The sequence below is a fragment of the Callospermophilus lateralis genome, chromosome 20, assembly GCF_048772815.1.
Source record: "Callospermophilus lateralis isolate mCalLat2 chromosome 20, mCalLat2.hap1, whole genome shotgun sequence".
Classification (NCBI taxonomy): Eukaryota; Metazoa; Chordata; class Mammalia; order Rodentia; family Sciuridae; genus Callospermophilus; species Callospermophilus lateralis.
In genome coordinates, this window is record NC_135324.1 from 5250305 (window position 1) to 5274588 (window position 24284).

The 24284-nt window shown below is 37.4% G+C and overlaps 1 protein-coding gene across 1 annotated transcript in view; it reads right to left on the reverse strand.

Annotated features, from left to right (window-relative positions):
- Nucleotides 1-24284, reverse strand: part of Atg7 (autophagy related 7) — a 246640-nt gene that overhangs the window by 99222 nt on the left and 123134 nt on the right. Inside the window, exon 18 of the mRNA XM_076841137.1 lies at nucleotides 6103-6225. Within this exon, the coding sequence (XP_076697252.1) occupies nucleotides 6103-6225 (123 nt within the window). The remainder of the gene's footprint in view (nucleotides 1-6102; nucleotides 6226-24284) is intronic.

Below are 24284 nucleotides of genomic sequence, written 5' to 3' on the forward strand. Positions count from 1 at the left end.
TATCAACCTATCTAAACATCTCAAATCCCTGTAGATAACTCTGACAGCAAATAAGGACACATTTTATAAAGGGAGCTCTGAATGAGATACTGCCAAGCTTTAGTTAAAAAAACAGGCTCTAGTTTCCAACCTAAGAAATAAATGGCTTTCTGCCTGCTGTTTCTGTCTCTCCTCCCCTCTCTTAGGAGCGAGGGCCAAGGCTGTGTCTTGAGGGATTGCTTCATAAGAAAAAAATCAAGGCAGGGCGCAGTCCCAGGATGAGCCAGCGCAGGTTGGAAGAGAGCTGCAGAGGACTCTGGGAAAAAGAGAACTGGACTCATGAACAGGCGAGGTCAGCTCCCAGAGCCCTCTCTCTCCATTGGAAACAGGTCTGAGTGCTGACACGGGGTTTCCCACAGCTTCTACTGGCCTCCAAAGGCATATTTGTCATCGGAGGCTCTTGATGAAGCTGTACATAAATATCTGTTATTAAATACAAAACAAAAAAAATATTCCACAGGAACCAAATCAAAACCAGCTGTGAGGGGGAGAAGCCAAAAACTCAGTGTAAGTGCAAAAGGCCCAGCAGAAACACTTGTTAATTGTGTTATTTACTTTGCTGAATAGTAAACTGCTGTGCCAATGAAGTCCTATCACATGACTGTAATGTTTTTCATATGACTTTCTTGCTATGAGAGAAATGGACATTCTATTTTCTAGAATTCTGAATTTTGTAGGATGAGTCAGAGTCTGAATTTTAATTCAGGATGGGCCCATCAGCTCAATTCTGTTCCTTTCTGTCAGCGTACATATAATTTTACAGTCTATGTTATAGCTGCTAAACATTTTTTTAATGGTTGCTTATTAATCCTCAAATATTCAGAAGCAAATTTTGCATCACCAAAAACTGAACAAAAGTGCAAATTATATTAACGCTATGTCATATATGCAATCCTGAAATCACAACTGCAGGACACAACTTAATTACTGACAATACTGTCAAGGTGAGAAAATAAAATATAGCCTAAAATTAACTCTGGAATCATGGAACATGGAAACTTTCAAAATGAGGGTAAAGGATTTAAGAGAAGTTGAGTCATGGGAATTTGAATTTGGGAATTTTAAATTCTCAAGTATATACCAATATGGCTCCTATTATTAATTCTCTAATAAATCAGTCTTTTCTCTAAGCTAGATTCAGTTGGAAGATTTTTGGCATTTCTCACAGAACAATGTTGAACCCACAGGTGGAACACAGAAAATACATGCAAACTGATATTTCATCCACAGATTGAGAAATAACCCTAGGAGGATAAGTCAGAGCACATTTTATGGAACATGGCTAAGGCATTCACATGTTTGATTTAGATCTTCAACAGATGAGGCAATTAAAAAAAATTGGCAAACTCCTGAAGAGTTTGACTTGAACACCTTACTGGTTGACTACTTTAAGGTCATTTTTTAGGCTTCAAATAAGATAAAGAGATGGAGGAGGAATACCAAGTCAGGGCCAATCTCTAAAGACCCCAAATCATTCTCAATAAGGGCCTTGAAAATAAAGGTAAAAATTATCTTATTTACCTGGCAATAGAAGATGGGAGCTGAGTGAGCCCTTCCTCTGCAGGACCTTGTCATAGAACATAATTATAATTTGGCAACCAGATAGCCTACAAAGAATATTGATGTCTGTTGATGCCTGACTCAGGCCCCTTCGTTATTAACTATAACACTGGCAAGACAAATGGCTCTGTGATGAGTGTATTTAATTTTTCTACATGTAACCTTAGATAACATTAATCTCATTAAAACACATATTTCTCATTTAAATTTATAAAAAATTATACCCTAGTTTTACAGCCTCTCTTCCTTGTGCTAAATAGAGGATAATTTTCCTTTATTTGGCCATATTAATTTACCAGTTCTTTTCTTTCCTCAAGGCTCCAATTTAATCCATCACCAATGCCATCAGTTGTCTTTACTCCATTACCTTAAAATCATCACTACCTGAGATGAACACATCTCTACAAGCCTGGGCTCCAGGACCAACTTGTGCTCTTGCACCACAACCCTTCCTCCAACAAAACTCTCTAGGAATTTGCCCACTAATCCCAATGGCAACACCAATACACCAGCAACCAGCAGTCATTTTTGGATATGTGATGGTGGAAGAGGGGACGTGAGTGCAAAATTTAGGGTTATATTAGTCATTCTCACCAAATCTGGATGGTCCTGCTTTGGATCCATGTTCTAATACAATACAATGGGCCCCTGTCTATGAAAATACCGGTACTTGGTGTCTCTAGTGGGATCAGCTTTGCATTCTTCATTCACCAAGGAGAATGTGGGGCAGACAGACCATAGGTTTTGAAGGATATAGGAAACTTTATAAAGTTTGTTTGGGAGGCCATGAATTGCTTGAGAGTTAGATAGTGGTAACGGTAGCACAATCCAGAATATATGAGAAAACCATTAAATTATACACTTTGAAAAAGGATGGGCTTCATGACATATGAATTACAACTCAATAAAGCTGCTATTTAAAAAGCATCTTGATTTTAGTAACTTGGCTCAACTGCATCAGACTGCTCACGATACTGAAAAACACTCTGAAGACTCAGCCTCAGAGACCTGAATTGGCTGAAGAAGCCTCAGGTACCTGGTCCTCCCCATTCCTGCCAAAGTCCAACTTTATTTTAAATATAGCTTATCATCCTTCAAAACTAATGGAAACATTTGTCCTCTTCCTGGGAGACTTTTCTTGATATCCCATTACCCCAGGTAGGAGCAACTGCTCTCTCAATACTTCACATGAAAGACATTTTTTTTTAAATATAATCTTTAGTTGTCAATTGGCCTTTATTTATTTATATGTGGTGCCGAGAATCGAACCCAGGGCCTTACACATGCTAGGCAAGTGCTCTACTACTGAGCCAAACTCCAGCCCCCTAAGACATTTTTTAATGATACTAGAGCTCAGGATTTATATCTCTGCTTCTCACACTCAACTATGAGCCTGGGAGGGTCAGTGTTTCATTCATTTCTGTATTCAGTGACTCCCACAGTGTCTAGTATCAAATTTTTAAAAGATCTTCAATAATTTTTAAAAATATTGTATATAGTATTTAATAAGTATTATTTATTTATTTAGAGCAGTTGTGTAGCATGCATGAGACCCTGGGTTTAATCCCCAGCATCACTCACACACACACACACACACACATACTGCATATATATATGTTTAAACAGGGTATACAATTATATTGTCACATATAAGTATCTGGTTGAATCTTTTGCAGTTCTGATTTGATGGACAAGGTTACTAATATAAATAAGCTGGAGTTTTTCTATATGGAGGGTAGATTTTTGTGCTTTGTTTTTTGGTACTGGGAATTTAACCCAGGGCACTATCCACAGAGACACATTCCCAGCCCTTTTTACTTTTTGAAACAGGATCTCCCCAAGTTGCTGAGGTTGGCCTCAAATTTACAATCCTCCTTTCTTAGACTCCCAAGTTGCGTACAACCATGTCCAGCTAACTTTGTACTTTCATCACTCAATATATGTAAAAACAATGGAAATAAAGTATGTAAAACAAATTTATATTTGGTGATAATACATTTATTTTGCTTTACAAGCACACACACATTTTTCATAGTAATGTAAAATTTTTGTTACTATTAGGTCCTCTAGTAAGACTGTATTTTGTGTGTTAAGGTCTTCTCTTAAAACAGTCCTGTTTAGAGTTTTTAAAGGAAAATAATGATGTTCTTTCCATGACAAGCATTACAAACCTAAATACCTGTAAGTGTCAGCAACTGCAGAGCAGAAAATATATGGAAAATATTCCCAAAGAACATCTCTGGGAAGCAAACTAACAAGTGTGCCTGTCTCCAGGAAGGAAACTGGGGACTGAGAAGTAGGCATAGAAGGAAGAGTTTTATCTATCTATTTATTTATTTTTGTGGTTGTGTGTGTACTTTGTTGGGAGTCCAACCCTGGGTCTAGTGCCTGCTAAGCACTAGATACCACTGAGCCACACCCCAGCCCTTCACAGAAGATTTTTTTTTTTTTTTGTCTTCAGACTGTATCAACTGCATTAGTGATCCATAAAATGTCATTCTCAGCTCTAGCTGAGCATCACTATGAAGGAATGTGGACCTACAGTTGCCAGATCTGATTTTTTCAAAGAAGTTGAAATGGGAAAATCCAGACTTTTATGTAAAACTTGTGATTTTCCAATGTTGGCCTTATTCAGAATTTAACATGTAGGGCAGGCCAAAAACACCAGAACTACAAGCCACTTCTGGCTCACAGGCCAACCAGTTTATCATCTTTAAAATCTGATGTGTGGCTTATGATTCCAGAACCATAAATATAACTTAATGGTGGAATATTAAAAAAGAAAACTCAGGCTTGTAGGTGAAACCATGCCCTTCCTGCCCCACCACTCGTTAAGTCACTATTGTTCTCTTAAATCTCGGCTTCTCTTTTGAGTCTTCAAAAATACTCTCAACATTTGACCAATGAAAATGCAAAACACACCTGGTTCAATCAAGGAATCTGCCCATCATCCCAGCATCTGCTCTGAAGAGTGAAAGGCGGGTCAAATTCAAGTTGCAATTTTTCCAGCCAACTAATGAGAAATATATAAACTATATTTAGCTGGGTGGCAAACCTTCCCCAGGCCATCTCATCAAGTGATTGCAAGTTGCACAGATCTCCATTACTTCTCCCCACACCACCAGGCAGGACGGCACTGCTCGAAAGACAAAAAGTGGCCAAAATCAACATGTTCTGAGCCCTGTTTGGGAATCCAATCACAGCTCTGGGAGAAATGGTCAGAGTCACTCAAAGTTCTGCAAAGATGCCAGTCATCTCCTAAAACTGAAGAGAAGACATTCCCTAGGGTTCTAACTATTGACCGTCAGTGGAAGAACTTGTCTGTTTAACGCCCACATAACACCAAAGCAAGTTTAAAAAGAATCACTTTCAATTCTAAGTCCACCACCTTACATGTACTAGCTTGATTCCCTGGAGCATCTGAAAAATCTCACCTTTGTCTGCTTAAACCTCCAATGAGTTCAGCTCTGCTATTTCCACATAGTTTCCTATACTCAGTGTCAGCTTCACCCCTCCAAACAGCAACATTTTCACATTTGGCTGGTCCAGTATTGGGCTTGGCCAGCTACTCACTGACAACTCGGGGCCTTCCCCAGTATCAAGGATACACAACTTGTTACAAGGAGTTTACCAGCAAACAGGACTAGTGGCAACTCAGCACCTATACCACTCCTGTAGGACATGGGAAGTCAAGGTTTTCCTTATGCAACTTGTGGTAATGCCGACACAGGCCCCATTTCTCATAATAGCTTCCTCACCCAGGTGCTAAAGGGGAAACATGATGATTTAGGAGATGCTGATCTCACTTAGTCACCCATTTTGAGGAACTGTACATTTTGCCAATTGACCCACATAGCTCCATCACCATGTACACACAGCATTCCCTTTTCTAAGAACACTGAACATTTGGAAAAAAACAAAATAAGGTATTTTTTAAACTCAAGACTTTTTTTTTGCAAGCGGGGGGGTGGGTTGCAATGATCCAGGAAATAAAGAGCTGCAAAATATTCTAGCGGAGAAACAAATCATAACTCTCCTACAAAGGTTGTTACAGGAGAATCCATTTCATAATACCATTCAGTGCTTAAGATGACTGATCAAATTGTGAAATACAAGCCAGTGTGTCATTTCTAAAGACCATGGGGCCAGAGCCCACCAGCTGTGCTAATTTGCATTTTGATATACGGACACTGGAAGCAACTCTCCAATGGCCACACTCATGCTCATCTTCAGTAAGGACAAGGAGTACGTGGAAATCAATAACCTGTACTTTTTCTATCATTAATTTTGTGCATTAGGCAACAAATAGACAGTGACCCACACATGCCATTGTCAGTCACTACTGAAGATTCTTTCTTCTCATAACTATCAGACTTGATTAGTGATATGAGCTCTGAGGAAAAAGGTCAAAATTAATTGCTTTCTACCTTTTACCAGAAAGACAAATATCAAATAGGTTTCAAATATCAATTCCTCAGTACAGAAAGCTTGTTTTGTTCTTACCTCGGCAGCTTGGGTCTCTTGATGCAGCAATGTGAGACCAGTCAAGTCTTCCAAGAAGGAATGTGAAGAATTAAACACCTTTGCTAGGAAATTAAATCCTTCTCGTTCATATTGATCAAGAACCTGTTAAAAAAAAAAAAAGAATTGTATTTTTAGAAAGGAAGATGCAGATTTTAAATGCATATTTAAAAAGACTTTCATTTCTAACAAGAACTTGCTATGTTTGTTTCTGAAATATACCCCCAAATCTTGTGTATTGAGGGCTTGCTCAATAAACAAGAGGTGGCAATGCCCAGAGAAGGGGGCCCTTGGAAAGTGACTGGATCATGGGGGTTCTAAGCTCATCACTGGATTAATCTATTGATGAATAGCTTAACAGGCTATTGGGAGGTGGTGACAAGTTTAGGAGGTGAGTCCTCGTTGGAGGAAGTAGGTCATGGGGGGCAGGTCCTTGAAAGGTATTCTTTGTTCACATCCCCTTCATTTTTCTCCTTTCTGCTTCTGGCTTCCATGAGAGGGGCTCCCCACCTTACTATAGGCCCCAAATGAGCAGAACCAAGTGACTCCGACCCCATAAGCCAAGACAAACCTTTCCTTTTGGGGGGTTAGTGTACTGGGCATTGAACCCAGGGGCACTATACCACTGAGCTACATCCTCAGTCCTTTTCAATTTTTATTGTGAAATAGGGCCTTGCTAAGGCTGAGGCTATCCTCAAACTTGTCATCCTCCTGTCTTGGCCTCCTGAGCTGCTGGGATCTTAGGCATGTGCCTCTGTGCCCAGCTGCCTTTCTTCCTTACAAAGCGTTTCCTCTCAGGTATTTTGGCATAGTGATGAAAAGTTCACTAGCACACTTGTTAAAAAGGAAATCAAAAGGAAAATTTAGAAAAATTATCTCTAAAATATAGAGATAATGGTGCAACCTGGTAGGCAAAAAACTGGGCATGCTTAGTATTTATCACTTTTGTCCTTCTTAGAATATCAATATCATTTTCCAGTTCAGATCCCAATTTTTCCCAAATACAGTGTCATGTAAATTCACCAAAAACTCTAGAAGACTTGAAGTTACCGATTCTAAAATTCACTTGATAGAAAACAAATACCAGATGGAGAAACAGCCAAGAAAAAGAAATTTAAAGGATCACAGGAAAGGGAGAAACAAAAGGATTTTGTTACAAATGTGACATACAAGCTAACCAAATGTATTTTTAAACTTACCCAAAAGGCTAAAATGAAAAAGAAAATACCAAGTGCTGAAAAAGATGCAAAACAACAAGGACTCTATAGCAGAGCAAAATAAAACAACCATTTTAGAAGTTTAACACTTATATGCCCTATAATCTAGCAATTCTACTCATATATATGTGTATTTTATTACACACACACACACACACACACACACTGAACAAAATGCGTACATATGTGCATCAGAAGACACAAGTGCAAGGGTCCATAGCAGCACTATTCACAACAGCTCCAAACTAGAAACCACTTAAGTGTACACTCAGTAAAATGAATAAAGGAGTTTTAGAATCATCATAAAAAAGAAATCAGAAGATAAAAGGCCAATAGTCTTGCTAAGAGGACAATGAGAAAAGTAACTTGTTCTTAGAAACAAACAAAAACAAGTTAGGGATCAATGATCACAGGAACTCTAAACTGTAGAAAGTAGCAAATATTATTTTATTCTATGGGCTGAGGTTTCCTAATGTGAAAATATGAAATTCAAAATGCTTCAAAATCCAAAACTTTTTGAGTGTTGACATGACACAATGGAAACTTCCACTCAAGACCTCAAGTGGTAAGTCTCCTTCATAACAAAGGTACAATAAAAATACTGTATAAAATTATCTTTAGGTTGCATGTATAGATACATAGAAACAAATGAATTTTATGAACTCTGAGATATGCAAATATTCCAATATCTGAAACACTTATGGTTGCATTTCAGATGAGATACTCTACCTGAGTTACTTGAATCTTTAAAACCATTTGCATATATTACTTAAACAGTATGAAAACTTTAATTTCAGTGCCAGAGAAAGGGCTCCAAAGAGGCAGAGGAAGAAACCCTGAACCACCCATGAAGAAGGTGGCAGCTCTCCCCAAGGCACAGCAGTGAGGAGGACAGGGTGAGCAAAGGTGCTATAGTGAAAAGGGAGGCAGGATCTAAGCAGCAGGCACAAGGTCATCTGCTGCCAGAAGAGGTTGAGGATGGGAGGGCCATGGAGCATGCACAAAACGGGGAACCTATGAGAGGGGAAGCTAACCAAAGCACATCACTGTGCAAGCAACCCGAGTCAGGACAGAAATGTTTTTTGGAAAAAGGTGATTAAGAACCCATCAGAGCCCGGATGCTGGGGATTGGCAGGAAAAAAAAATAATAGAGACAAGGCCAATACCCAGGGGCTGGTGAGCACCATCAAAGGACCTTAGAACAGTCCAGGCCAGTAAAGAAAGATGACCTGCAGGCAGTGGGATCAAAGGTTGGGAACCCTAGAGAGCTGGAGGGGCAGGGTATCCACAAAGTCAAGTCTCAGGCTGATTAGCCACAGGAAATTAATTGGACAACCAAGGCCTGGATAAAAAGGCATTTAATAAATAATCCCTCAGTAATAATGAGATTCCTTATAAACCAGGATGCTATCTTAGGAAGAATGTGCATGAAAATTAAATGACCTTTTTCAAAATTATAAATACTTTGTATTTAATAATCAACTTATTTCTGAGTGAATCCCTAAGCTTGGTAAATAGCTACCTTATGCCAGGTAGATGAAATGAGTTTGAAATAGACAAAACTTAGGGGGGAAACAAGACTAGAATAATTCCAGACATGATACTTTTTTGGAACTTATTAAACTTTCAGATTTGAAGCCTATGTTTCCACAGATAATTTTGTAATGCCACAAATCTGACAGTGGAAAAACTAACAGAAGGGAAGAACAAAGGACAGGCAATCAGGATGTACAGAAAGTTTAATGCAGAAACATTATTAATAGCACTGGCTGAAAATTATGTGGAAAAACTTAATCCTCTAGGGGCATATTTAATCATGCAAGTGTTTTCCAGTATTCTCTTTATGTGCTGTGAAGTTAATCTGTGTTACAACAATAAGCAGCTTATAAAAGGTATGTGGATTTTCCCCCCTGCTATAAACAGTTTAATCTTCTTAGAGGGGAAAATGTGTTTAAAACTAACACACACACACACACACACACACACACACACACACACGGAGGGAGAGAGGGAGGGAGGGAGGGAGAGAGAGAAAGATGCTGTTACAATGAATCTGAGCAGCTTGCTGGTGTACTTAAAATACCCTATGTCTCTTAGGTGTCTTAAGTGGATTATATAAGACATGATCCTGAGAACACATATTATGTAATGTACATATTACATTTTGCAGGGTTATATTACTCTAAAGAGTTTGCTACATAAAGAAGTTATAATCACTTAGAATAAAGATATGCATCCTTTCTTGATCCATGATTTTCCTTCATCAACTGTTTTATAAGGCAATTTTTCTTTATTCGTGACATATACAAACACACACCCCTGGACTAAGTTGATAGAATCTTTCCTTAAACACAACTGTAGTGTTGAGCACTTCCCTAGCTTGTGCCAGACCCCAGGAGCATCACTTACTCAGCCTTTGATGATACCTTATTCTTTACTGAATGAAGACCCATAGATTCCAGCTAGGCATTTAAGACCCTCTAAAAACCCTCACTAAGACCCTCCAATTGGGGGGAACTCTCTGTAAAATCTCTTTCATGAGACAGAGATTTTCAGACTATACCCATATTGCAGGATTCAGAGTTTATCTTCTTTTTTCTGATATGGGGTCTTGCTATATTGCCCGGGCTAGGCTCAAACTTATGGAATCAAATGATCCTCCTGCTTCAGCCTCTAGATTAACTGGGACCACAAGTGTGTGCCACGACCCCTGGCCTATATACTTAAAACAAGGATCCCAAGAAGCAAGCTCTCCATCTTTAAAAAAATAAAACGTGTATGTATTTTCAAAGGGGGAAGCAAACACAGTTTCCATGAACCTCTTGTTCAAGTCTTTTCTAAAAAATAGATTTTTTTTTTTTTACATCTAGTTGTAGATGGACATAATATCTTTATTTTATTTGTTTATTTTTATGTGGTGCCTCACGAACCCAGTGCCTCACACATGCTAGGCAAGTGCTCTACCACTGAGCCACAACCCCACAAAGTCTCTTGCCTAGAAATAATACTTGCTCTTGATACATATGTTTATGTTTCTAAATAACTTATTTGAAGTAATAAGGCAAAACACTATTTCCCCTGGGAAAACTGCAGAGATAGATGGGTGGATAGAGAGAATCATGGAGGAGGAGCTAAGAGACATTAGAGCCAGAGGTACAAGCTCACTAAAAGACAGAACTAATCATAAGACCTACAGCCCTTCCCCTCCCGCTATACCTTACCACAACATCATTAAAACCCATTTATAGCCTTTCCCCAATACCTAATGTCTGGCTAGCAAGAAGCAAGGCATATTAAAGGCAAAACAAAACAAAACAAAAGTTTGAAGAGACAGAGCAAACATCAGAACCAAACCAAGCAAGAATGTTGAAATTATCAGTGAATTTAACACAACTATGGTTAATCTGCTAAGGGTGCTAACTGACAAAGTAGACACATGCAAAAACAGATGGAAATAGGAGCAGAGAGATGGAAATCATAAAAAAGAACAAAACAAAATTCTAGAGCTCAGAAACATGTAACAGAAATTAAAGTCTTTGATGGGATCATTAGTAGACTGGACACAACTCAGAAAATAATCTCTGAATTTGAGAATAAATCAGTAGAAACTTACAAAGCCAAAAAAAAAAAAAAAAAAAAAAACCAAAACAACAACAACAACAACAACAAAAAAGCAAGATAGAAAATCCAAGAACTATAGGACAACTGAAGGTGTACCATTCAAAATAAGAATACGAAAGGGGGCAGGAGAGAGAGAATATTTAAAATATTTAAAACAATAATGACTGAGAATTTCCCCAAACTAATATCAAACACCAATCTATAGATTCAGAAACCACAGAACACCAATCAGGATAAAAGCTGAATAGCTGCACCTGGACACAACATCTTCCAATTACAGAAAATCAAATATGAAGAAAAAAATCCACAAAAAAAACAGAGGGAAAAATTACCTTGCTTATAGATGAACAAAAAAAATAATTAGATTGTGATTTCTCCTAAGAAACCATTCAAGCAAGAAGAAAGTGGAGTGAAATGTTTAAAGTATTTAAAGAAAAAACCCCAATCTATAACTTTGAACACTGAGACATTATACTTCAGAAATGAAGGAGAAATAAAGACTTTCTCAGACAAATAAAAACTCTGGGAATTTGTTGCCGATAGGCCTGCCTTGAAAGCAATGTTAAAAGTAGTTCATTTCAGAGAAAGAAAACAACATGGGTCAGAAACTCAGATCTACAGAAAGGAAGGGTATCAAAGAAAGAATAAATAAAGGTAAAATAAAAACTCTGATTTTTCTTATTTTTAATTAACATAGTAGTTTATTCAGAATGATGGCAACAATTTGTTTATGTATGCTTATGCAAGTAGCACTCATGTATACATGTTTATCTATAAGTGAAATGAATGACAGCAATGATACAGGGCCTAGGAATTAGGAAGATTTTGTTGTTATAAGGTACTCAAATTACCTGTGAAGTGGTGCAGTTATCTGAAAGCAGGCTTCAATTAGTTGTTGATACATATTATGAATTCTAGGGCAATTAATAAAAAACTGGTGAAACAAGAAATATGACTGATAGGCTACAAAAAAAATGGTATCATAAAATGTGCAGAACTATGAAAGAGACAAAAAGGGGTAGACAAAAATAGGAACAAAGAAACAAGGGCAAGAATGGAGAACAGTAAACAATAAAATGGATATTAATACAACTATAGTTGGCCCTCCATATTTGAAGGTTCTGTATCTGCAGAAATGACCAACCACAGATAGAAAATATTCAAAGAAAAAAAAAACTACATCTATATTAAACATGTACAGATTTTTCATCATTATTCCATAAATAGTACAGCATAGCAACTATTTAAATAGCATTTATGATGTATTAGGTATTATAAATAATCAAAGGTGATTTAAAGTATATGGGAGGAGGCTGGGGATGTGGCTCAAGTGGTAGCGTGCTCGCCTGGCATGCGTGCAGCCCGGGTTCGATCCTCAGCACCATATACAAAGATGTTGTGTCCGCCGAAAACTAAAAAATAAATATTGAAAAATTCTCTCTCTCTCTCAAAAAAAAAAAAAAAAAAGTACATGGGAGGAAATACAGAGGTTACATGCAAATACTATGCCATTTTTTTTATAAGGCACTTGAGCCTCTACATATTTTGTTATTCATGGCAGTGGGGTGTCCCAGAACTAATCCTCCAAGGATGCAAAGGAATGACTATCAATAATCACTATGAATGTCAATGGTCTAAATATAGCAATCAAAAGACAGAGATTGAGCCGACAGTGTAGGTTAGTGGTATAGCACATGCTTAGCATGCTTGAGACCCTGGGTTCAACCACCAGTCTGCATGCACATACACGAACCCCCCTACCCCCCAGTTTGAGGTTGATTTGTTGTTCTTTTCCTAGGGCTTTGAGATGCAATGTTAAGTCATTTATTTGTTGACTTTCTTCTTTGAAGGAATGAACTCTATGCAATGTACTTTCCTCTTAGAACTACCTTCATAGTGTCCCAGAGATTTCAATATATTGTATAGGTGTTCTCATTTACCTCTAAAATTTTTTTAATCTCCTCTTTGATCTTTTTGCAACCCATTGTTCATTCAATAGCATATTATTTAGTCTCCAGGTGTTGGAATATCTTATTTTTTATTTTATCATTTATTTCTAATTTCCTTCCATTGTGGTCTGATAGAATGCTCCTATAACACAAGAATTAAAACCAAGAATCAATAAAGGGGATGGATTCAAACTAAAAAGCTTCTTCTCAGCAAAAGAAACAATCAGTGAGGTGAACACAGAGCCTGCAGAATGGGAGCAAATCTTTACCACAAGCACAGATAGAGCACTAATCTCTAGGATATACAAAGCATTCAAAAACCTTAACACCAAAAAAGCAAATAAACCAATCAATAAATGGGCCAAGGAATTGAATAGACACTTCTCAAAAAAGGATACACAATCAACAAACTGAAAAAGTGTTCAACATCTCTAGCAATTAGAGAAATGTAAATCAAAACTACTCTAAGAGTTCATCTCACTCCAATCAGAATGGCAGCTATCAAGAATACAAACAACAAGTGTTGGCAAGGATGTGGGGAAAAAAGGCACACTCATACATTGCTGGTGGAACTGCAAATTGGTGCAGCCAACATGGAAAGCAGAATGAAGGGTCCTTGGAAAACTTGGAGTGGAACCACATCATTTGACCCAGCTATCCCACTCCTCGGTTTATACCCAAAGGACTTAAAACAGCACCCTACATGGACACAGCCGTATCAATGTTTATAGCAGCACAATTCACAATAGCTAAATTGTGGAACCAACCCAGATGCCTTTCAGTAGATGAATGGATAGGGAAACTTTGGTATATGTACATAATTGAACATTATTCAGCAGTAAAAGAGAATAAGATCACGACATTTGCAGGTAAATGGATGGAGTTGGAGAACATAATGCTAAGTGAAGTAAGCCAATCCCAAAAAAACAAAGGCTGAATTTTTTTTTTTTTTTTTTTTTTTTTTGAAATGAGGATGCTGACTCATAATGGCAATGGTGGCAGGGAGCATGGGAGGAATGGAGGAACTTCAGATAGGGCAAAGGGGAGGGAGGGGGAAGGGAGGTGGGTAAAGGGATAGGAATGATGGTGGAGTGAGTTAGACATCATTACTCTAAGTACAGGTATAAAGACATAAATGGTGTGAAAATATTTCACATACAATCAGTGACTTGAAAAATTGTGCTCTATATGTGTAATATGAATGAACTGCATTCTGCCATTGTGTATAAAAATATTCAACAAAATCAAATACTCATGTCAAAAACTCTTAGCAAACTTGAAAGAAACTTCTTCAATCTGATAAATAATATCTACAACAATCTAGAGCTAACAAGTTAATTAATGGTAAGAAATAAGAAGTTTCCCTACTAAAATTAGAAATAAGATGTGAAGTCCCTTCTTGCCATTTGTTACATTCACAACACACACACACACACACACACACACTATACATTAGTGTATATAGACATATATTTAGTGTGTATATGTATTAGTTGTATATGGAGACATTTTATTTATTTTTATGTGGTGCTGAGGATTGAACCTAGTGCCTCACATGTTCTAGATAAGCGCACTACCACTGAGCTACAACTCTAGCCCCTCACCCTTTGTTCAACATTGTAGTGAAAGTCCTAGCTAATGAAATAAGACAGAAAAGGAAATAAAATTTTTTAAAAAAATTTTCTTGTTTGCAGTTGGCATGCCTTGTCTATGTTGACAATCTAAAGAAATCCATCAAAAAACTGCTAAACAGTTAATTATACCAAGGTTGCAAGATATATGGCTAATATAAAAAAATTAAAAATATAATAAATTCCCAGGAATACAAAATCTAGCAGACTAAATAAATCACTAAGAAAATAGAAAATCTGAATAAACCTATTCAGTAGGGAAGAGAATGAATCAGTTAAAAAAAATCTCTTGATGAACAAAAACCTTGGACCTGACTGCTTTACTGGTGGTGGTGAATTTTACCAAATATTTAAAGAATTGATACTACTGGGCGGGGATGTGGCTCAGGCGGTAGCACGCTCGCCTGACATGCGTGCGGCCCGGGTTCGATCCTCAGCACCACGTACAAACAAAGATGTTGTGTCCGCCAAATACTAAAAATAAATAAATATTAAAGTTCTCTATCTCCCTCTCTCCCTCTCTCTCACTCTCTTTAAAAAAAAAAAAAAAGAATTGATACTACTTATTTCTAATTTTTTCAAAAAAAAAAGGAGAAAAAACACATTCTAACTCATTTTACATGGCCAGCAGTAATATGATATTAAAGCCAAAGACACTGTAAGAAAACTGTAGAATATCACTTATGAATATTAATTCAAAAATTCTCAACAAAATACACTAATCAGTGCATTGATTTTACATCCTGATAGTTTGAACTAATAAATGAATTTAGCAAACAGTTTCTTTCTTTCTTTTCTTTTCTTTTTTTTTTTTTTTTGGTGTGGAATCTTCAGTTTTCTAAATATAAAATCATATCTTAAATTAAAAGCTATATATTCAAAGGATATTAACAACCAATAAGATTTATTTCTGGAATGCAAGGATAGTTCAATATACGAATGTCAGTGAATGTAACACCACGTTAACAGAATGAAGGGACAGAAAACCTCACATGATCATATCATTTGATGCAAGAAAAGCATTCGACAAAATTCAACACCCTTCCATGATTTAAAAACAAACCAAAAACCACCCAGTAAACCAGGGGAAAAAAAAACCTCAATATCAAAAAAAATCAACAAAAGAACCCCCCCCCCCCAGTAAGCAGCTTCTCAATAATCGAAGAATGAACACTTTTCATTTAAGATAAGGAACAAGGGGCTGGGGTTGTGGCTCAGTGGTAGAGTGCCTGCCTAGCATGCATGAGGTGCTGGGTTCTATCCTCAGCACCACATAAAAATAAAATAAAGATATTGTATTCATCTACAACTAAAAAAATATATATTTTAAAAAAGAGGAACAAGGCAAGAATGCCTACTTTCATCATTTCTATTCAACATAATACTGGAAATACTAGTCAGAACAACTAGGCAAGACATAAAAGTTGTACAAGCTGGAAATAAAAAAGTAAAAATAGTTCTGTTCACAGATGATATCTTGTATATAGAAAACATTCAATATTATACCCTCCACCAAAAAAACTGTTGGTGTTAATAAATTAACTCAGTGAAGTAGTAGGATGTAAAGTCAATATATAAAACTTAGTTACGTTTTTATGTACTACCAGTGAACAATCTGAAAAGGAAATTACAAAGAATTACACTCTTTTCAATTAACAGTCTTGGAAAACTGGACAGTCACAGACAAAAGAATGAATTTATAAATAAAAATTAGCTCAAAATGCATTAAACATTATAAACCCTTCAGGAGAAAAAAAAGACCAAATATTATAAACCCTTTGGAAACAAACAAACAAACATAGGGCCAAAGTCTCATGACAAAGGATTCAGCAATGATCTTTTGGATACAAACCAAAGTCACAGACAACAAAAGGAAAAAAAAAAAAAAAAAACAGTAGAGCTCATGAAAATTCAAAATTTTGTGCATGACAAACCCCTGAAATCAGAGTAAGTATTTGCAAATCATATACCTGGTAAGGAAAGAGTACAGAGAATATATAGAGAATCCTAAAACTAAACTACAAAACAACCCAATTCAGAAATGGGAAAATGAACAATGGGGTGTGATGGCTCATGCCTGTAATTCCAGCAGCTCAACAGGCTGAGGAGGAGGATCTCGAGTTCAAAGCTAGTCTCAGAAAAAGGGAGGCATTAAGCAACTCAGTGAAACCCTGTCTCTAAATAATATATAAAATAGGCTGGGAATGTGGCTCAGTGATCAAATGCCTCCAAGTTCAATCCCCAGTACCAAAAAAAAGACGGGTGGGAAGAATTTGAATAAACATTTCTCCAAAGACGATATACAAAATGGCCAATAAGCACATGAAAAGATGCTCAACAAAAACTACAAAGAAATACCACCCCAAACCCATGAGATGGCTAAAATTAAAAAGGGGTGTAGGGTTGTGAGGATGTGGAGAAACTGAAACTCTGCATTGCTGGTAGGATGTAAAATGGTATAGCCAAGGTAGAAAATGGTGTGGTAGTTCCTCCTCAAAAAAATTAAAAATGGAATTATTATATGATTTAGCAATTCAGTTCTGGGTAAACAGACAAAAGCATGGAAAGCAGGTTTTGAGGAAATACTTGGACAGTCATGTTCATAGCATGTCATTAACAATAGCTAAAATGTGGGAGAAAAACCTAAGTATCCATTCACAGAAAAATGGAAGAGCAAAACATGGGATTTACATCCGATGGAATATTATTCAACTAGGAAGAAAGAACCTTGAGGATATTATTATGCTGAGTGAAATATGCAAATCATGAGAAGATAAATACCATAATGTGTCCAATTACACGAAGCCCTTAGAATGATGGTTTCCGTGGGCCGGGGGAAGGGAAAATGGGAAATTATTACTTAATAGGTGCAGTTCCAGTTGTACAAGATGAAGAGAGTTCTGAAGATAGTGGATTACAAATGGATTTAATATAACTAAACTGTATATTTTAAAATATACAAATGTATGATATGTCAAGATCATTGCATTGTCATGAGCAACCAATAAAAAAAATATAAATTTTGAATGGTTAAGATGGCAAATTTAATAATATATAAAATATTTTTTAAAAATCTATGAATGAGGTCAAAGGATACTTGTCAGTGAAGTGAATTCCTGAATTCATGTTCAAATATTTATTTATTTTTGCGGTACTGGGGATTGAACTTGGGGCATTTTCCCACTGAGCTACATTCCCAGCCCCTCTTATTTTGAGACAGGGTCTCACCAAGTTGCTAAGGCTGGCCTCAAATTTGCAGAGATATGACTATTACACTCTGTATATGTCCAACTTCTGTTACTAATGAAATAACTGAGGCTGGGTACTTAATAATGGGAAGAGGTTTATTTAGCTTACAGCCTCGAGGTTAAAGGGCATAGTGCTGGCATTGGCTTGAATCTGGTGAAGGTTTCATGGTAAATGACATCACAGTAGTGGCAGAATGTGTGAGGAGAGATCATGGCAAGATCTAAAGTCAGAGAGCCATTTAGGGGTTAGGCCGTCTCTTTTAGCAACCCTCTCTCAAGATCTAAGGTCCCACAAGAAGCACTTAATCCCTTCAGAGGGCAGCACCCTGGTGACCTTAACACCTATCACTAGATTCTATGTCTTAATACTACCACTCTGGGGACCAACCTTCTATCGCTTGAGTCCTTCGAGAACAAACTCAAGCCATGTCCAAAGTACAGCACACGCTTTGAAGAAATCATAATAAATCTTCATAATCTTTGTTTAGACAAGAATTTCTTAGGTACAACCCAAAAACGGAGGAAAAAATGTGTAAATTAATCAGGATTTTTCAAAGTTAAAGATATTTGTGTTTCAAAGAATATGCCAAGAAAATGAGAAAGCAAGCCACAGAAGAGGAGTAGATGATAGGACTAAAGTAGATGAAAGACTTAAAAAGCCATTTCTTCAAAAAAGGTATAAAAAGGGCCAATTAGTGCATAAAAAGATGCTTAAAGTTACTGGTTACTAAGGAAATGCATAACCAAACCACAGTGAAATGTCACTTGGCATCCAATAAGATGGCTACAATAAAAGAGAGACAATAACAAGTGGTGCTGAAAAGATGGAAGAATTGCAACCTTCCTACATTCCTAATGGGAATGTAGAATGGAGCCGCTGCTGTGGAAGACAGGGAGTCCCACAAACTGCTAAACAGAGTTACCACACGATACAGTAACTGCACTCCTAGGCTTATATCCAATAGAACTGAAAATATGTTCACATGAAAACTTGTACGTGAATGTTCATAGCAGCATTAGTCATAATAGCCCAAAGTGGAAACAACCAAAATATTCTGCTGTCATGTATAATTAATTAGAACAAATTTAAAAAATGCAAAAACAATAGATGAAAAAATGTGGTGAATATGTACAATGGAATATTATTCAGTTCTAAAAAGAAATAAAGTATCGACATGTGCTACAATCTCAGCGAACCCTGAAAAAAACATGCTAAGAAGCACCCACACAAGGCCACATGTTATATGATTCCATTTATGTGAAATGCAAGAATAGGAAAATCTGGAGAGATGGAAAGTAAATTGGTGCTTGCCAGGGTCTGGAGGCAGGGTAGGGAGGTGCTTACTAATGGGTATGCGATTTGCTTGGGAAGTTATAAAAATATTCTGCAATTAAAATGATGGTTGCACAATATTTTGAATATACTGAAAAACTAATGAATTGTATAATTTAAAATGAAATTTTATAGTAGTTTGTGAATTATATCTTAATTAATCATACGCCCACACAGTGAGCTATCAGTGTGAGGATCTAAGGAAAAATGACTATAAAGCAGCGTAAGCAGTTAGAAAACACTACCTGAATAGACAGATTCCGACAGCTGCACCCCTGCCCTCCTCTCCCCATGCCCCCATCATCTGTGGACTGCTAGGGAATCCTTATTCTTCAGTGCATCATTTCCTGTTGGCTAAGCAAGCACCAAGATCATTCCTGTTAGAATTATTCAACAATTTGTCATTTCCTGTTAGCTATGCAAGAATCAGGCCTAATTCGTCATCTTAAAAGATCAAGATGAAAAGATAATGCATCTATATTACAGAGAGGGAGACACGATTACATGACCTCCAAGTTTTGAGGAGTGGGAGAAATGTAAAGAACTATCATGAATCCTTGGTAGAAAAGCTAGTCTATGGAGGGAAGGAGGGAAGGAAGGAGGGAGGGAGGGAGGGAGGGAAGAGAAGGGAAGGGAGGGAAGGGAAGGGAGGGGAGGGAAGGGAAGGAGGGAGGAATGTGGACAATCAGAAAAAAGAAAATCAGCCACCTAAGACCCTTTCTATGTCTTTAAAAGTAGCTCTCTTTTAAATTCTATCATAAAAGCAAAGTAAGATATTTTTAAATAATGTAACTTTACAAGCCAAGCTGGTTAAAAATATTATTTACAGCTGGTTAACGAGGATATTATAATGATCCAAATATTTACAAATGGATGCTCTGAGTAATGCCCATCTATTTAGATTTATACTATTGTAGGTCATAAATGTGAGGGCTTCTTTTAAGTATCGGCTTGAGTCAACAAAGGGGCAAACTGGAAACATGCAAACAAGAAGCTGCTCCATAAATAATTACAAACCAACACACTCAATGCACTCATTCAATATTAATACTAAGTGTGTTCTAGCTCACAGACTTCTTAAAGAAATCCAGTGTTTCAATATAAGGGCTGTCAGAGTAACCGAATAGCCAATGAAATGTACAACATGCAGAATCATTTTCACACTCATAATATTCATGTCAACTCAAGGTTTGCTTGTACATTAGTGTGTTGTTAATTTGTTTTTGTTTTCTTTGTTATTATTATTATTATTATTATTATTATTATTATTATTATTATTTTGTGGTACTGGAGATTGAATGCGAGGTGCTCTACAGCTGAGCTACCTCCCCAGTCCTTTTTACTTATTTTTGATTTTTTGAGACAGGGTTTCCCTGAGTTGGGGAGGCTGGCCTTGAACTTGCTATCTTCCCGACTCAGCAGCCTGAGTTGCTGGGATCCCAGGCATACACCTCTGTACCAACTTTTTCTTTGCTTCTAAATTGGTATTCTTGTTAATTTCTAAAACCACGTCAGGGAAAATCCACTTAAGAATTAATTAGCATTTAGGGGCTGGGGTTGTGGCTCAGTAGTGGTAGAGCTCTTGCCCAGCATGTTTGATTCCTGGGCACTGGGTTTGATCCCTGGCACCATATAAAAATAAAAACAAATAAAATAATGGTATTGTGTCCATCTACAACTAAAAAATAAAAAAACCCCAAATTAATTAGCATTTAAAGGGAAGAGTCTCCCTTCCTCAATTAAATGTAAGCAACTCACAGGGGGAGAGAAAGTAAACCTAAAAGTACAAAAGTAAAAGTTTACAGTAGGTAAAAGTTGTATTTCTTAAATGACTGCCTTTCATCCCTCATTATCGGAACAAATTAGACAAGAACTACCCCAATAAAAGAAAAATTCTGAGATGCCCTAAATTTAAACACAAGTACCAAAGGATGGATGGGAGGATAAGCTAACAGCTGCAAGTCAAACTAGTAAAAGATAGCTGCACATTCCTGAATGTACAGAAAATCTTGACGAAACACCAGGCTGCTGACGCTGCCAGGTGCCACTGCACCCCAACCAAGCCAGAAGCAACCAGTGCTTCTACTTATGGATGGCCCTCCTACCTCAAGCCTTCCCTGCTTCCAGTATTCCCACCCTTCTAAGCCAATGTAGGTTCAATGTCAACAATTTGTACCTATCTCCCCAAATTCTCCTTATGCAAATGCTCCTTTCTCCAGGTCCAGCAGACATATATCCAACTGCTCCCTGGCCCAGCTGCTGGCAGCTGCAGGAACTTGTCCCAAGTCCTGGTTCTTTTCTGTTTAGGACCTCCAAGAGCGCCACAAACACTTTCATTTCAGGGAACTCTTGTTATCAAGAGTTTTGGTTAAACATCTCATTATTTTCATCTGAACACAAAAAGTGAAATGTCTACTACATTTAAAAAAACTCAAAAAAACTAAGATAAAAACAATCTCTTAAATCACTTCTCTCTCTCCCTACTACCATTTCCCCCTGAAGCCCTTAATTAAAACAAAAACATCTTCAAATTTTATTTCATTCTCCATCTTGCTCCAATGAGGATTTCCTCTCCCCACTCCAAAAACAACTTCTATCAAGATTCCCTCAGATTGATGGTTGTACAACAGTATATACATTGCTTAAAGTTACCAAATTATAGTGACAATGGTGAATTTTATGGTATATAAACTGTATTTCAATAAAACTTTTCAATAAAAAGAAAGATCATTAAGAAACATGAACTTCAATCCATAACAGAAACACCTTTGTAGATCATTGGGTTTATAATTATTGTAGCAATATGATGTATGTTAAGTATCTGACAGAACAGATTTCTCTTTTTAATTAAGCCTTTAAAAGTACTGCATTTCATACTCACCATTTAAAAAAACAAATCTAATTTCACAAATTATTGGACAAGTACTGTGCTTCAGGGAAGTGTTTATTACTATAAATACTATATTTATTACTATAAATGCTTTGGTTAAACATCTTCTAATTCTCAACTATTAAATAAGCATTTATAGGAATACACAAAGATTTCTGAGGTTTTGTAGCTTACAATTTCTAATTCTTTTTCAATCTCTCAGCATCATTCAGCACAGTTAATTTTCCTTCTTTCTGAAAAAAGACTTTTCCACTTGGCTTCAAACATTTTTATTTATTTTAGCATGGTCCTGGGAATTAAACACAGGGCCCTGGGCAGGCCAGGCAAGTGCCCCACCACTGAGCTATACCCCTAACCCTCCATTTGGCCTCAAGAAGGCTATATGCTCTGGTTAGTTCCTTCTACCTCATTCTTCATCCCTCTCAGTCTCCCTGGCTGACTCCTTTTTTTTTTTTTTTTTTCTTTTAGTGACCTCTAGACGTAGACACCTCAGAGTTCACTGCACCCCTTTTCTGGGTATACTTATTCCTGCATGACCTTGTGCTATTTCTATCCCTGACCTCTCCTTGAGCTTCAGGCTCCCAGTCCCTGCCCACTCAGTGATTCCACCTGCCATCTAAATCTTAAAGTTAACATGTACAAATGGAGAACTGATGACTCCCTTTTCCCCCAGCCTTCCACAGCTTAGTTAATGGCTCTACCACTACTCAGTTGTACAAGACAAATAAATACCTGGGAGCTTTCCATCTTTCTTTCCTCAGCCACACATCAAAGCTGTTTATTATGGTTTAGATCTGAAATGTCCCCCAAAAGCTCAGTGCTAAAGGCTTTGTCCCCAGTGCAGCAGTATCAGTAGTGGGGTCTTTGGGAGGTGACTGGATCAATGGGTATCTGATCGACTGATGAATTCACAGCTTACTGGGATAATGGGAGGTGATGTGAACTTCAGGAGGTGAGGTCTAGCTGGAGTCCATGGGTCACTGGGTGCTTACCTTGTATGTTGTCTCCAGCCCTTTTCTCTTCCTGCTTCCTTGCCATCATGAAGCCAGCAGTGTGGCTCTACCACATGTTCCCTGCCATAATGGTCTGCCTTACCATAGGTCCAGAGACGAGGGAGCCAATTAATCATGGACTGAACCCAATGACCAGAATAAATCTTTCCTCTACATCGAGTTTCTCACAGCAGTGGAAACCTGACCAACACACTGCCAAAATGCTTCTGCCTTTATCTCTGAGACATATGTATGAGAAGCTAACTTCTGGGTTGGGATGTAGCTCAGTGGTAAAGTGCTTCCCTAGTATGCATCAGGATTTGTGTTTCATCCCTAGAACTGGAAAACACACACATAGAGAACCAAACCCTGACTTCTCCTTTCAGCCTCCCTTTTAAGTCATCATGATTTCTTGTTCAATTTGTCACAGATAACTTCCAATGATTATCTGACTTTTCACTCTTATCCTATAAGCAAAAGATTAAAAAAAAATTTGCAGTAGATCTGTTCCCTGCTATAAACCACTCCAAAACCTTCCTTATACTTTAGGAGACAAAGTATTAACTCACCGCTTTGGTTAAAAGACCTTCAGATAATCTGATTCGTCTTACTGCTACCAAAAGAAAAGTACAATAATAGTTTAAAGATCTTATTTGGCTTTACTTGCATCTTTAGAATTGGGCAATACCTCATTTCAATATACTGAATGAGAATTTCAAAGAATTGAGCAGAGGACATTGGTTTTCTAGACAGAGAAGGGCTGAAGAAAGCAGAAACAGAACAAGAAATGGAGTGGTGACTTCAAAGTCACTCTCTTTGTAAAGGTTAAAGAGGAGGACAAGTCATATGGAGTCTAGGACTGGCCTGTTTGAGGAATTACCTCTTATATTTTCTCCTTCTCTCTCCCCCCTCCTGATTTCTTAGAAAGTCAGATTAATAACTTATTTTTGGCTCAGTAATGTAAAATGCTAGCATGGGTGATTCCATTTCAGTTTGGTCTGCTGGGAGCAGTCCAAAAGAATGGCCTTGTATACATTTTAACACTTCTGTAATCTCAATCTTTACCACTATCACATTCCTCACTAAATTCCAGTCCCACTGACCTTCTTGCCTTTCCTTGAACATGCCAACCTCAATCCCACTTTGGCACCTTTACCATTTCTGTTCCTCTTGTTCCAAATACCCCAAGGACCTTTCCTTGGCTGACTCCTTTACATCATTAAGTCCTCAGCTCAAATGTCAGTTTCTCAGCAATGTCATGACAACAAGCCATACTTCACACC